Genomic DNA, 15,185 nt, shown 5'->3' with positions numbered 1-15,185 from the left:
TAAATTTATTCCTATGTATTTTATTTTTGATGCTATTACAAATAAATCATTTCTAATTTTATTTTCAGATCATTCATTGTAAATGTATAGAAATTCAATTGATATTTCATCCCCAAACCCTGATGAACTTAGTTGTTATTTCTAATAGCTTTTTAGTGCATTCCTTAGGATTTGCTATTTATGAGATCATGTCATGTGCATATAGAAATAACTTTCCTCTTACTTTTTCAATATGGATGTCTTTCACTTCATTTTCTTGTGTAACTGACCCAATAGAAGCCTATGGTACAGAGTTGAATGGAAGTAGTAAGAGCAAACATCCTTTTGCTACTTTTGACTTTACAGGAAGGCAGGCAGGCAGGCAGGCAGGCAGTCTTTCACCATTAAATATGATGTTAGCTATAGGTTTGTTTGGTTCTTGAGAAATATTTTTGCTGAACACATAATTCTAAATTTACAGTTATTTCTTTTAGTATATACAGCTATTACCCCACTCGTCTCTGGCTTCCTTGTTGCTACTAACATGTCAGCGGTCAATCTACTTACCATTCATAGGCAGATGATCTATTTCTTCTCTCTGGCTGTTCTTAAAATTGTCTTTTGTCTTTGGTGATCTGCGGTTTCACTCTGATGATGTATATAAGTGGAGTTCTTTTATATTTTTCTACTGGGATTTATTAAGTTTCTGGATCCAATGATTTGTGTCTTTGAGTGGTTCTAGAACATTCACAGCTGTCATGTCTCCAAATATCCTCCCACTCATGTATTCAATTACATATCTCTAGAACTCTGATTGAATATATGTCAAACCTTTCCACTATTTTCTCCATGCATAAATTTCTCTTTTATTTTTACCTCCTTCTTATATTTCTGAACCAAATGTATATATCTATTTCTTGGCTAAATCCTACAATTCATTAATTCTTTCTTCAGTAACATCTAATCTGCTATATAATCCATACACTGACTTTTAAATTTCAAATATTATTTATTTTTATTTCTAAAATTTTGTTTCTTTTTCAAATCTGCTGTGCTACTTGCTATAATGTTTCTGTTCTTGTTCTTTTTTTAAAATGGCTCTTCTTACTTATTTAAATGTATTGTATGTAGTCATTATATAATGTCAGAAAATGCCAACTTATGAAGTCTTTGAGGTTCTGATTCTTCTCTTCTTTGTTTTTGTGGCGTTCTACCCCCAGTATGATTTGTGTGTTTTTGACTGTGAGTTACTCATCTGGCTAATAATGTTACCTGTGGGAGTTCTTTGAGTCCTGGAGTAAAGCTGAATTCCTCCAAAGAGGAATATCACTTGTTTCTGCCATTTGCCAAGTATAAGATGACTTTCTTTTAAATTCTGTTTCACCTTTTTAAATATTTATGCCAAATATATAGCATGAATATAGAACGTGAATCCATGTTAAGGGTGGATTATGGGTAGACATTTTGATACAAGTGCCAAAGTTGGTACAGAAAAGGTTCCTTGCGGTCTCCTCCTCCAGTTTATTTCTCACCCATCCATACATTGAAAGTAAGATTTTCATAGGGGAAAATCTCAGCTTTACTCAGAGGTCTCCTATTAGATTCCTACTTAGACCAGGCTCTAGCCTCTACTTCCTATGTCTCCGTCATCTATGCAGCCATCAAGGCAAAAGCTCAAGGTTGCCAAGGTTGAGCATAAACCATCAGGATTAAATCTTGTGCTGGCAGGCACACAAGGATTTCTGCTTTTACTTTTGTTTTTTTTTTTTTTACCTCTGCAGGTTCTTTCATTTCATGTCAGCACAGTAGTGCATGGTAAAAGAACTGTAAGAAATAGTCATAGAGATTTTAACTTTTTCAAATGAAGCTATTTAAGGTAACTATAACTGTTACTGCTTGGAAAAAAAATTCTTTCATTTCTTTCACTTCTAAGCAAGTTGACATTGAAAACAGTCAGAAAAGTAAATCTATTTTTTTTCCCTTAAAATCTCTGTGAAAAGATGTTTTCCAACCTCCTTGTGGTTGATTGTCAAAATGTCCAAATTCTTCCTTTCTCTGTATTCACACCCTTGAAGTCTGCAAATCCTCCCACCCAGGGCAAGGTTTATTTCTCCATGATCTTGAACCTGGGTCGGCCCCTTGACTCATTTTGGCCAATGGGACATTTAAGCTGAGGCTTAAAAAGGTCTTGCTTTCCGAAGCTTGCTCCCTGGTTATGCTTGGAACTCTGAGACCACCATGCAAATGAGTCCAAGCCAGGCTACTGGAGGATGAGAAGCCAGATGCAGACACTCAGCCTGACAGCCTGCAAACCACTGCCAGCTGACCCAGCAATAGCATCATGATGAGGCGAGTGGAGACAAGGAGAGCCAGCTTAGCCTGGGAGAGCTGCCCTGCCAACCCAGAGAATCATGAGCTAAACAAAAAATTACCTAAAACTATTAAATTTTGGTCTAAGCAAAGGGTAACTAATAGAATTCCTTAAGAATATGATCATACAGTCCTAGCTCAGGCCTCCTTAGAACAATTTTACTGTTTTTACCCTTTGTCCTGCCCCAGCTTCTGGGGATGTAGAAATGGTCACTCGCCAGGACACTTTTGCAAGTCAGCTTACACTAAAGTGGTGTGCCAAGCCTCAATCTGGAATTCAAATCACATCAATTAAAATATATTCCATATATGCTTCCACTAAAAACATTAGGACATATGAATATGTCATTTATTTGCTCAATGCAGAGTCTATTGAGATCCTGAGAAAGAAATCCAGAATTTTTCTCAGTGGCAGGGGAAGTCAATCTCAGACACATAAGACTGAGGTTGGAAACAGTTATTAAAATGAAAAGATCTGAGGTTTCAATTGATCTTAAATCCAATATATGTTAATGCCATGAAGCGACTCCTCCGGAGGTCAATTCAGCATCAATCGTGTTAACAGAAACAGTGTCCCTACTCTGTCTGCCAGACTTTGAGAACCGTGGTCTGTTCTGGGCACCATGCTTTAAGAATGACAGTGACAGACCAGAATGGATCAAGGAAGAAGACTCCAAGATGATACAAGTTGGAATCATTTCAGATGAAGCTCAAGGTGAGGACCCACAGGGTCATCAGGGCCAGGGAGACGTGGCTGCAAATATGTGAGCGCCAGCCCCAGGGAACAGCACACATGAAGGACTCATCACACTTCATGAGAACAAATCTAGAAACTGCAGGTGCAAGTTACTGGTTTGGGCTCAAACATTTCCCAAACCCACGGGGCCATCCAACCTCAAAATGGCTGCTCTAGGGAAGAGAAAGCCTGGATGAGGAGTTCAAGGTGGACACTGGAGAGGCATCTGTCAGGGACCACGGCGGAGGGATGGTTGCCCTGCCCAGGCCAGAGGGCTCCCAGGCTCTTTCAGCAGAGTCCTACTTTCTTCTTGCTGCTAGTTATCCTGCTTGTTTAGGAACTTGTAGTTTTTAAGAGGTAACCCGACATCCATCTGCTCCCAAATTACAGACCTCAGTGAAGTCATAATGTACCTTCTCCCCTGTTTGAGGACTGGTCATAGAAGAGGGGCTCATCTCAGAGCCCCACTCTTTCATTCATTCTCAAATTGGTTTAGAGGCACGAGCCAGGAGTCTTTCCAGATGTTTAGGTAAAACTTGCAGGATTGCCTTTTTCCTTCTGGGTTAGCACTGCCATTCTGAGGTCCCCAGCTTCCCTCCCTCCCCCACGTCTAGAATTTTCCCTCCCACTTCCCTCCATACTGCCCAAGGGAGAATTCTCATAAAGGCTCAAGGAGAGTTTCTCTAGGGCTATAGAAGTAGCTTAACTGCCTGTGTTTTTTCTGTCTCCCCCGTGCATGTCCTGCCATCTGACAAGGGAGCTGGGAGCCTGGGCTTCCTACCTTGGCAGGTGAAGCATCTGATGTGAAAGTGGTTGTTGTGGACACGGACCACTTCTCCTTTGCAGGTGTCTCCACAGCGGTAGCACTGGATGACATTGGAGCTGCCTCGGGGATTGTAAGGATTCTGTTGATAAGGAACTGTAGGAAGAAACAAAGAGATCACTTTCTAGAAGGCTTGTCTCCTTTACAAACTCTGTTACAAGACATTATCATAATCCTAACTGGGAGAAAAAGTAGAACACGTGCAGGTAATTAGCCAAGTACCTTCAATACATCAGCAGGTCACATATGCCAAGCTAAGTCATCATGGAGATGTGAGTCCATGAATCTCCTTAAGCAGGCAAAGACTTATGAGTGAGCATAAGCTTTCCTTGCCATAATAGAGGTCAAATTTATAGAAGAATCAAAGTAAAGTACTAAAGTACAGTAAAGAAGAACTAAAAGTAAAGTAAAAGAAGTAGAGTATTTCAAGGTAAATGATTCAGAAATAACAGTTCTTGGGTGATTCTGGATCAAAACCAGGACTTCTCAAGAGAATTTCTTCTCAAGGTGCCAGACTTCTCAGGTCCCAGACTTCTCAAGAGAATTTGGTTCTTGCAGTTGACACGGGTCTCAAAGAAAGGGGCGACTGACCCTACCTCCAACGGGCTTGGAGCAAAGCAAGTGACATTCCCCTCTCTGGGCCTCTAGTTTTGACATCTATAAAATGAGGGTGGTCAATGGTAGTATGGGTTTTGTACAAAGGAGGCATAAAGGGTGGCACTCTAGTTGGAAGGAGGTTGGTGAGAGGACTCATCTGAGTGGCACTTTCCATAACACTGAGAAAATGTCAAAAGTATATAATTAAGAAAAAAATCTGGTAGAGATTATGAAGGGCCTACGGTCACGGAGGTTGGGCACTTGACGATACTGAATAGAGCTACTACCTTATAGATCTATGATCTTGCCCAGACTCTCCATGGCCATGTTTCCAGAACTCCTGTCCCTGAGATATACTTTGCTTGGCCACTCTAAAATCTGGCCTCTGGTATTTAATATTAGTAGGCACCTGCTTAGAATAAAAAAATTCAGGGTTGGGAGGGATACTGCCAGCTCTCAGGTCCAACCTCATTATGTATAAGCTACTGAGATAACTTTGCCAATGAGGAACCAGATCTTCTCTCTTGTAAGAAGCCCCTGGGGAGATCGGGAGAGATCTTCTCAATTCCTCAATTCTCCAAGTTGCAGCAACAGTCCCAAATCTTTTGCTCATACTCTATTAGGAGAAAGCTCACTCTTGTCCTGACTATAAAGATGACCACCTGATTGGAGGGGGATTGATGTTTACCATTTAGACATGCAGGCTTACTACCTAAATTTTGAATAAGCTTATTATAAATTAATCTGGACTCACATGAACCTTGAACTGCAAAGGAATTTACAAAATACTTGCTTCGGGGCTTCTTGACCTTGTGTGGTCATGGTTAATGGGTGTTCACTGAAATTTGAATCATTTATTCTAGGCACAAGGAAGGATGGCACATGGTGTCTTGCTTGGCAATGAAAAGTGAGTGGAAATCATGTGTGTCATTTTCAACCGGAGCCAGCCAGTTTGTGATCTGCCATATTGCCTTTTCCATAACCCAGCAACCAGGGATATCCCAGATGGTGTGCCGGGTGCATCAGCTCAGATCCCTGATTGAGCCCTAGAGTGCAGATCCAAGACTAACCCAGGACGAACATCTATGGTGAGCAGGGAGTAATTTTTGTTGTCATGACCTTGTTACTACAGCGTATCTGGATGGATATGCCTGGGATCTAATATTTCTAATTAAATATAAAATTTGGTATTATGTGCATTATGCTACAGCTCTCTTCAGATTCTCAAAGATGGCCTCCAAAACTGATCTTAGCTGCCTTCCTCCTTTTAAAGACAAGTAACAGGAAAGCAGGATTTCCTTTTTCTATCTTTCTTTCTTTTTTTTTTTTTTTAAGGATTTTATTTATTTGGGAGAGAGAGAGATTGAGAGAACGAGTGGGATGAGGGGCAGAGGGAGAAGCAGGATATGGAACTTGATCCCAAGACCCTGAGATCATGACTTGAGCCGAAGGCAGACACTTAACTGACTGGGCCACCCAGGCACCATGGACTTTCAATTATCTTCCACTTACAGGTCTCCCGAATCCCCCTTGTGCTATAGGGCAAGAAGCTGGTTACTGAGCCCTGAAAGTGTTGCATCTGACAACTTTGCTGTCTGAGGCGGGAGAATAATATCCTTCTCAGAATCTTTGTCTCGAGGAGTCCCTGCCCCTTATTCAACTTTTCTGCTGTCTTAAATTTAAGACAAAATGTAGTGAGCTAGCTAGTTAACTAAATCATTAATTAACTCACTAAATGGGTTAATACACACGAAGCATTTAAAAAAGTGCATGAAGTGTTCCACAAATGTTCACCGGTACCATGACCATCATACCTGCCCCACAGCTCGGAGCAATCCTTCCCCACCCCCAGAAGGTCCATAACCATTCATCCCATCTCCCCTTCTTCTTTCTTTGCTTTGTGCACACCACCCCTGGAAAACATTTCACTCTCCCCTCTTCCACCAGTTCGCGAGAAAGGTATCCGAACAGTGTGCCTCAACAGTTGTTGAGGGAAACAAAACTGTGAGTCTGAAAATCAAGTAAGAACTAACAGGATAATCATCACCGACAGCAATGAGAAGTCTGAAAAGTACCCAAAAGCCCCCCCACAGAATCACTGCCCGAATTCTCATTTACCTTTTCTAATTTAACCTGCCTTATTGCTTGAGAACCAACTTCCACGATCAATTAGATTTTCCCCTGATTTGATTTTCTGGGGGAAATTGAATTGGGATCATGGTTTTCAGTCAAGATTCAGTCTTTTTTTTTTTTTTCATAAGATTTTATTTATTTATTTGACAGACAGAAATCACAAGTAGGCAGAGAGGCAGGGGAAGAAGCAGGTTCTCCCCTGAGCAGAGAGCCCGACTCGGGGTTTGATCTCAGGACCCTGGGATCATGGCCTGAGCTGAAGGCAGAGGCTTAACCCACTGAGCCACCCAGATGCCCCAAGACTCAGTCTTTGACCCACTCAGATAAAAAGATGTAAAATCTGGGGGAGGGAACAGATTAGGAAAATGGGTTTTCTGGGCGCAGAGTTAGTGATGACCCCCCCACCCCTAACTCTGATGCTTTCCTCAGGATGAGGATGCTCTTTTGGTGCTGCTGACTATGGCTGGAAACCCACAAGCGTCTGATGTTTGTAAATCGTCCCACAAATAGAAATGCAGGCCTCATTTGTGTGAGTTCTTCCAGATTGCTGATGTAAACTGTGATTATAAAAGGGCAGCAGTGTAGCAAGATTCGAGTTTACAGACGTGTGAAGATTTTCCTTTTCTAGATAGTGCCAACAGGAGCTCTAGGGGTCAGGGGAAGTTAGGCTGAGCTGTGCCATATCAGCTCTTGCCCTGAAAGCTACCTCATTCCCAACAAGATCTTGTATCTTTGGGTAATTAAGTCAATGACATAATCAAACCATACTCCGTGTGTGTGGAAGGTGCCATTTCTTCCCACCAATCTCTACCCACACTCCCCCAAAGCACTGGTATTTTATTGCTGATTTTCTGCTGGTTATTATTTCCACGAATTTTAATCTCAGAAAGAACTAGAAGCTAGTCACATGATTTATAACATTTGTCTTATGTACTAATGTCTAATTCCAGATTGACTTGTACTTGTATTTTGAACTACCTGTCCTTGACAGCAACATTTTAGAGAAGACATGAGCCTCAAAGGACTTTAGCTCGGATGACTTGTGAAATAATCCATGAAGTTATAAAGTTTAGAGACCTGGATCATGGGATATGTTTCTAAAACATGGCCAGGAAAGGGCACATAGGAGGGACATTGGCAATATCCAGTCTGTAAGGAGTGCTGTCCAACAGATATCTGAGTACAGAAATGTTCAATATTTACACTGTCCAAAATAATAATTACTAGCCCTATGTGGCTGCTGAACATTCGAAAAATGGCTAGTGTGACTGAGGGACTGAATTTTTAATTTTATCTCATTTTAATTAATATAAATTTACATTTAAGTAGCCACATGTGGCTAGTGGTACCATTACTGGACATTTCAACTTTATAAATCCATAAAGAGAAAACCAGGCACTGAGACTGGGGAAAGAAGAAATGAACTCTGCTGGAACCCTACTTAAATAAAAATAACATGTGCAAATTAATTCGGGTATACCACCTCAGACTTAAATTATTCCTTTTCATCCTTGAAGAGTTTTAAAGTTGTACTCAAAAGCAGCTTGCAATCCGAACCAATTACACACACATTCACCCATCCTGAATTTGACCTAGAAACAAAAGATTCCGAGCAATGCGATAAATATTAATTTTTTAAAAAGTCACAATTTTCCAGGTACTGCGAGACTGAACAATCTTAATTTTTCCAAGACTAGAAGCAAAGAGGTCAATTGGCAATGGCTATCAGTATACTTTCTTAAGACAGAAAATCAGCCCAGTCAGCACCTTTGAGATGAAAAATGAAGGGTTGGTTGCAATTGCACTAATGGGTATTTACCCCAAAGATACAGATGCAATGAAAAGAAGGGTCATCTGAACCCCAATGTTCATAGCAGCAATGGCCACAGTCACCAAACTGGAAAGAACCAAGATGCCCTTCAACGGACAAATGGATGAAGAAGATGTGGTCCATATATACAATGGAGTATTATGCCTCCATCAGAAAGGATGAATACCCAACTTTTGTATCAACATGGACAGGACTGGAAGAGATTATGCTGAATAAAATAAGTCAAGCAGAGAGAGTCAATTATCATAGGGTTTCGCTTACTTGTGGACCATAAGGAATAACACGGAGGACATTGGGAGAAGGACAGGAAAAGTGAATTGGGGGAAATCAGAGGGGGAGATGAACCATGAGAGTCTGTGGACTCTGAGAAACAAACTGAGGGTTTTCGAGGGGAGGAGGGGGGTGTTAGGTGAGCCTGGTGGTGGGTATTATGGAGGACTCATATTGCATGGAGCACTGGGTGTGGTGCAGAAACAATGAATCTTGGAACACTGAAAAAATAAAATTAAAAAAATAAAAATAAAAATGTTATTTGTGCAGGTTAAAAAAAAGGAAAGTGAAGGGTCTGAAATAGACACCCAGCAGACCTTTAGTTCTAAGAGAAAATACAACTTAATTCCACAACTAAATTTGCAAGTAAAGCTCTTCCCAAGTGTGACAGAGATAATTTAAAAGTGTGGGAGCACAGCCACAAATTAGAAGGGGAGGGGCAGCTGGCCTCCCGGTAAGTTAAAGAGAGCGTGTGAGTCAGAGATGCTAGAAGTAAGCTCGACACCCAATTCCCGCACCCGCTTTCCTCCTCCTCTCCGGGGGGCTGTTGTTCCTGTCTCAGGAGTTTCTCATCCACGAGCCCCAGGCGGCCTGAGTTCCGGTTCTCTCTCCGCTGTTACCTGCTTTGACCATCTTGGACGCACCCTCCCTCTGTAGTCACTGAGGAGAGGGGACAAAATGATTTATGAAATCCCCTCCAATTAAAAGCTGGTTCTGGCTCTGTGTGTCCTTCTCTGTGCCTCTTCTGCCCTCTACACACTCTCTTCTCTCCATTAACCGGTCTCACTCTTCAACTCCCCAGCGCTGCCATTAGATTACTCTCTTTTAAGAGCCGGTCACGCCATGCTTCCCCTCTCACAGACAACGTGACCTAAGTTATGCTCCCCTCACCGATGTGGTGCCTGCACGGTTGGTCCTTCCCCCTCTGAGAGTGGCCTGACCTTGTAGAAAGAGACGTGCCTCCATTCTAATCGCATCATCTTTAAACTCGTCTTTAGGAGGTAGAAGCACCTATGGTGTCCTGGGGCGTAATTAAAAGAGTGACAAAGCTCTCTTGGAGACAACAAAACCACTGTGAAAAATGGCTGGAAGTGTAATAGAAACAGTGCGGCTTCTGCCTGAACAGTGCAACATCAAGTAGAGAGAATCAACCAACTCCAAAATGAGCTCACAACCGCCCCGGGCCCCGGGAAGCAGCCGGGCGCCGCAGCTGTCACACGTCAGCAACTCACGGCTTCATTAGGGCCCAAAGTACCCTGAGTGTGTTCACAGGTATTTCCTAAGCACGGAGGAGGAGACCCGACTGTGGATCCAGGCATTTCACTGGTAGAAAGCAGTCTGCCTGACAGGTTAGGGTGGGGTCTGTGGATAATAGTCTGGTCCTTTACAACATGACCTTGAGTTTGGTTTTGGAGTTGAACCAGGGCCTGCAGCCCTGATCCCGTCTCCTGGGAAAAGGCGGCAGTGACAGGGGATCCCTGCGTTGATAGGCACCGGGTGCAGGGGTTCGGGGTGCGGATGCTGGAGTCAGGGGGCTGTGTTGGTATTCTAGCTCTACTGCCTGCCGGCTGGCTGTGTGACCTTGAACAAGTTAAGTGCATGATGACGCCTGTCTCAGTTTGCTCATCTCTAGAGTGGGAACAACTCAGGTCAGCTGTGAGTATTAAATCGCATCAGTTACATAAAAGTGCTTGGGACACTGCTTGGGCTTAACGAATGTAAGCAAAAATTAATATTAAAGGCTCTCTGAAGTCATGCACCCCCACCTCAACTCAGTGCAGGAATTCTTTCTGAATTGCCCCTTACCACTTGCCCCGGGTTTGGCTCAAATATTGTCAAATCCGTTTTGGGGCCAGCCCAACTTGGGCAAAGGTTTTCTGGTTGTCCCTCCCTGCTGCCGCTCAGGAAGAGAAGCCCCAGCTGCAGCCGGTTCCCCCCCTTAAAGCAACCTCTTCTTTCTGCCCCCATCCTTGAGCTTTCTGTTGATGGGTTTCTGTGGGCTGCAGAGGTGGGTGGCTGACATGCTTTTGATGTATCCTGCTGAGGAATGTGTGAATTGGGTGTTTCCTGTTGTGGGAAACAGAGGCTATGATCTATGTTTTCCTGGGGCGGTGTATTTTGGGCACATCTGCTGTTTCCAGGGGGATGTGTTGGCGTTTCAGTTGTGTGTGCATACTTAGAAGAGATGGGTGATTTGTTTTCTGAAAACTCTGCTAGGGAGACCGTGAGAGCTGCTTTTGGTAACCCCTAAGGGCCCCGCATGTATCATCTCATTGTGTCATGACATCTATGTTCATCGTGCGAATCCCTGGAACCCATCAGAGCTCCCTGGGCTGGGAGGTCACCTAATACAGAGATTGTGAGCCTCATGAGGGCAGGGACCACGGTGTCCTGTCTGCACTGTCCGTGCCAGGTCTGTAAAGGCTCAGTAACTACTTGATGGGTAAATACAAGAGCGAGTAAGATGAGTCCCATGGTTTCATTTAGGAAATGAGAAGGCTGAGGCCCGGAGGGAGATGGAGAGAACTTAGGTGTGCCGCGTGTCAGTGTCTGAGGGTGTGTGTTCTAGGATAACAGGATAAAAGAGAGCGCAACCTGCAGCGTGGCCCAAGGGGAACAGACAGGTAGGGGAGGGAGTTCACAGTAGAATATGCTTCCATCAATCTAGAGTCATGCTGAGGCTTAGCATTAGCCTAGGTGGGCTGGGAGTGGGGGTGGGGCGTCCGAGGTCCAAGATGCAGAAGGATGAGGAGGGAGCTCGGAATGAAGCCATGCACGAAGAAACAGCAGGGTCGAATGCCCACGGAAAGGTCCGGAAGGTTAAGAGAGCGTATTTGCGGAGTGACTACTCTGTCAGGAACTGGGCTCAGCAGTGTACATATGCTGTCTCATTGAGTTCTCATAATTCGGGGAGGGGGTGATATTATGATCCCTATTTTATAGATGGGGAAATGGAGACCCAAAGAGCTGAGGTCACTTACCCACAGCCATATCATTAGTAAATGGCAGAAGGACCTGAACTTAGGCAGCTCTCACCATGAAGCCCTATTGCCGGCCACGCAGAAGGGCCAAGAGGGGTTCCCTCTGGGGAGGGAATGGGCTTGGGGGAGGCTACGAGGGATCTACTATCCCTCTCCAGTAATCATCCATCCATTACCTGGCTGACTTAAGATAGGTACATAAATTCCACACAGGTTGAGGAATGATGTTTGTGGGGTACAGACCAGGAAACTGGGCGCAGTGACTGAGCGTCTGTGGATGAAGGAGCCGTGATGGCTGCCCCCAGGGCGAGGGGATGGCCACCTGGAGCCACTTCTGTGGCTCAGGACGGACGGCCTGGCAGGTGTGTGTGTGGGGCTCCCCGGAGGGGCAGCTCAGCAGGTGCTAGCAGCTGGCGCCGGGCAGAGGTGGACCCCTCTGGGGATCCCCGGGTTCCTGCTCAGGTGGCCTGGCTTGGCCACACTTTCCGGTGTCAGCAGGTCAGGAACGTCAGTAACACAGTCTGTGACCCCAAGACGCTCTTGTCAAACCTTCGCCGCCACAGAAACCCTTTCCCAGACTCTCTCTCTGCCAGGCTCGGCAGCGTGCTCCGCGGTCAGGGAGTGCGGCTGGCAGCAGGGCTCGAGCAGACAGACTTGCTAGACCCAGCCGGGCCCCTTAGCACAGCCAGGGCCCTGGAGGGGCAGGGAGGGGCGAGGCCTGACCCGCAGCTGCGGCTGGAAGTTATTCTTCCTGTGAGAGTGTGGTGCCTCACTGAAATGGGAACAGCATACTTGTTATTGATTTGGTGAATTCAGAAAGCTGGCCCATATCCAGAGTCAAAGAATTAGGTTTCCCCTTATTTCTATGTTCATCTTGTGATTGTAAAAAAAGAAAAAAAAAAGATAAGAAAAAAAAGAAGAGACTTCTGATTGAAGTCAATAAAACACTGTACGATTAAAAACAAAACAAAATAAGAAAAGCCCTCAATTCTATAAGTCAGCGTGGTTCCTCTTTCAAGATAAGCAGAAACTAAGTGGCAGGCAGTCTGCACCTCTGTTCCCCTCTTCACCGGGGGGTCTGGTCCAGGGCTCAGCCCAGCGGGGGCAGCACGGGCCTCTTTTCTAAGGACTCAAATAGATCTGTGTTCTCATTTCGTTCCCTGAGATTCTCTTCCCCACCTCTGGGCCAGGGAATCATGTTTTGTTAGCTGGGGGTAAAGGAGCCCTTTCTGCCCTATCTAATTTATACTTTCTCTAGAATATTTAGCTTTGTAATGGATCCTTCCTGTTTGGAGGGCACAGACTTGAAACTCAAAAGCCAGGAAGCGACCTCTTTTTGTCTCTGCCTTCTGCTGCCCATCCTGGCCCTGAGGCCTCCCTCCCTGAATAGAGGGGGAAGGATGAAGACGGGCGGCTGAAGGAAATACCAGTTAATATTTCAAGAATATCATCTCGCTACACTGGGGCCATGAGTTTTGAAAATCTAATCTAGAGACCTCGGTACGAATGACTGAGGGTCTGTTGAGCCCTGACGGAGAAGGGGAAACTCCCTAGTGAATCTGGCATTTTTCCCACCGGGGTTGCTTCCTGTCAGCAAACACCAAGTCTCTTGCCACACTGCTGACTCTCTTCCTCACTACCTTTACCAAGTCCCCAGTCAGGGACACTGAGGGGCTATAAGAGGAGCCCAACACGAACACAAATTGGGCAATTTGTGCCCTGCCCCTTGGGCTTCATACCTCCCAACTCACTGAATTCTCTCAGCCCCAGGAGACAGATACCATGGGATCCCTCTTCTATCTATGGGCAATCTGAGGCCCAGGGAGGTTCATTAATTTGCCTGAAGTCCCACCACATGTCAAGGTTGGAGCTAGGGTTGAGGCAGGCACCGTAGATCTAGAAGAGATTTGATTTTCCCTCCCAGGGGGTATTTCCAGCTGGGCCTCCTTCTGCCCTGTGTATCCTGAGGGAAAGAGGGGGACCTGCCCAAGCAGCGCCAGCAGGCAGCATGGGGCTGCCTTGCACTGGGGCCTTGACACACCTTTTCCAGCATCTCTACAGCTTTTTGGGAACACAATTTGGGTTTCCTCTGAGGTCCTGGATGCCATGTTGGAAGTAGAGGGACTCCAGGAAGCCAGTGATTGTCTGTGCTCTGAGTGACTCCATCCCTTGGCCTGTGAGCCGGAGGTTTGAACACTTATACAATATTTGCTTCCCAAGGCTGGCAGGCCATCAGGCTCTGAGACACCATTGAGAAATGCAAGAAGCATCAGCTGTCACCCCGGCTCCCCTTGACTTATGGGTTTTTAGCGGAAGACACACAGAAAACATCTCATCTAGAGGTTTCTTTTTCGTTTTCCTTTTTGGTTTTTTTGGAAGCTTCAAACGTTTCCTTGAAATGCTGAAATGGCCTCCAGGTTGTACAGATTCCATTGTAAACCATGCACAGAATGCAAACATCCGGTCACCTGGTGGGCATTCGGGGACCGCCGCCAGACCAGCGGATGCTTGCACTGCATGGGGCTCCCAGACACGCTTTACTTGGGCAGCCTGGTGTTTGTTCCTGAGCCTTCCAGAACACCATGGTTCCTACTTCTTCCTTTCTGCCTCACCCCTGGCCAACTGCTCTCCCTCACAGCCAGGCACCTGAAGGCACGGGTGTCATGGTCCCCACCTGGGGCCCATAAAGCTTCTATAATTGAAGAGGTGGAGGGCCTGATACAGACCTACTTATGACCCTCTCTTTCCAAGCTGGCCCCCAGCTCCCTCTCCCACACAAGCACACCTTTACAGCCCTGAGGTGCAGAGAGGGGCTGAACCTGCTCAGCGTCCCTGCCATGCTGGCCACACCAGGACCAGGAGGGAAATGCTCTAGCTTCAGATCGGATTGGGCAGGTTGCCTAAGAGGACGCCAGAACGACGGCCAAGTGACACAAGTTAGGAAACTCTCAAAGTCATTCCAAGCAGCCTCAGCACTCAGAGGGCAGAGGTCCCCCAGAGATCCCTCTTTGGTGTCCAGAGTGCTTGTTCCATTGCTCCATGTTCTATAGGGAATCTCCTGGATGACCTTTGCCCTGTCCATTCACCTGCAGGCATGACTGCTCCAAGAGCACCCCCCAACCCGAAATCAGCGTTATCAGTCAGGTCCTCCTCTCCCCAGGCTGACGGGATGGCTCACATCGTATCACTGTGTCCCATCTCCTCCCTCCCTCCTTCTGTCTTGCTCTCTCCCTCTTTCCTTTTCCCTTTCTCCCCTCCTTTCCCTCCTCTGTCCTACCAGGATTTCTGTTAACCTGGGCTCTTCCCTGAGAGAGGGAGGTGGGAGTCCTCAGGCAGGACACACCCCATTCCTGGGTCACTGTTTTCCTACCTACAAAGGAAAAGGCTTGCATTCTTGGATCTCTCACTTTGCTTTCAGATCCAATAATCTATGCATACTAAACAAGGTTGCGACACAAAATGCCT

The 15,185-nt window shown here is 45.5% G+C and overlaps 1 protein-coding gene across 3 annotated transcripts in view; it reads right to left on the bottom strand.

Annotated features, from left to right (window-relative positions):
* The window catches only part of ABLIM3 (actin binding LIM protein family member 3), a 108,639-nt gene that overhangs the window by 66,994 nt on the left and 26,460 nt on the right, over positions 1 to 15,185 (bottom strand). For all 3 annotated transcript variants that reach the window (XM_059417125.1, XM_059417123.1, XM_059417124.1), the window contains exon 2: positions 3,867 to 4,004. In XM_059417125.1, the coding sequence (XP_059273108.1) occupies positions 3,867 to 4,004 (138 nt within the window). The remainder of the gene's footprint in view (positions 1 to 3,866; positions 4,005 to 15,185) is intronic.

The sequence above is a fragment of the Mustela nigripes genome, chromosome 12 (assembly GCF_022355385.1).
Source record: "Mustela nigripes isolate SB6536 chromosome 12, MUSNIG.SB6536, whole genome shotgun sequence".
NCBI lineage: Eukaryota > Metazoa > Chordata > Mammalia > Carnivora > Mustelidae > Mustela > Mustela nigripes.
This window is presented reverse-complemented; position numbering and strand designations above follow the sequence as displayed.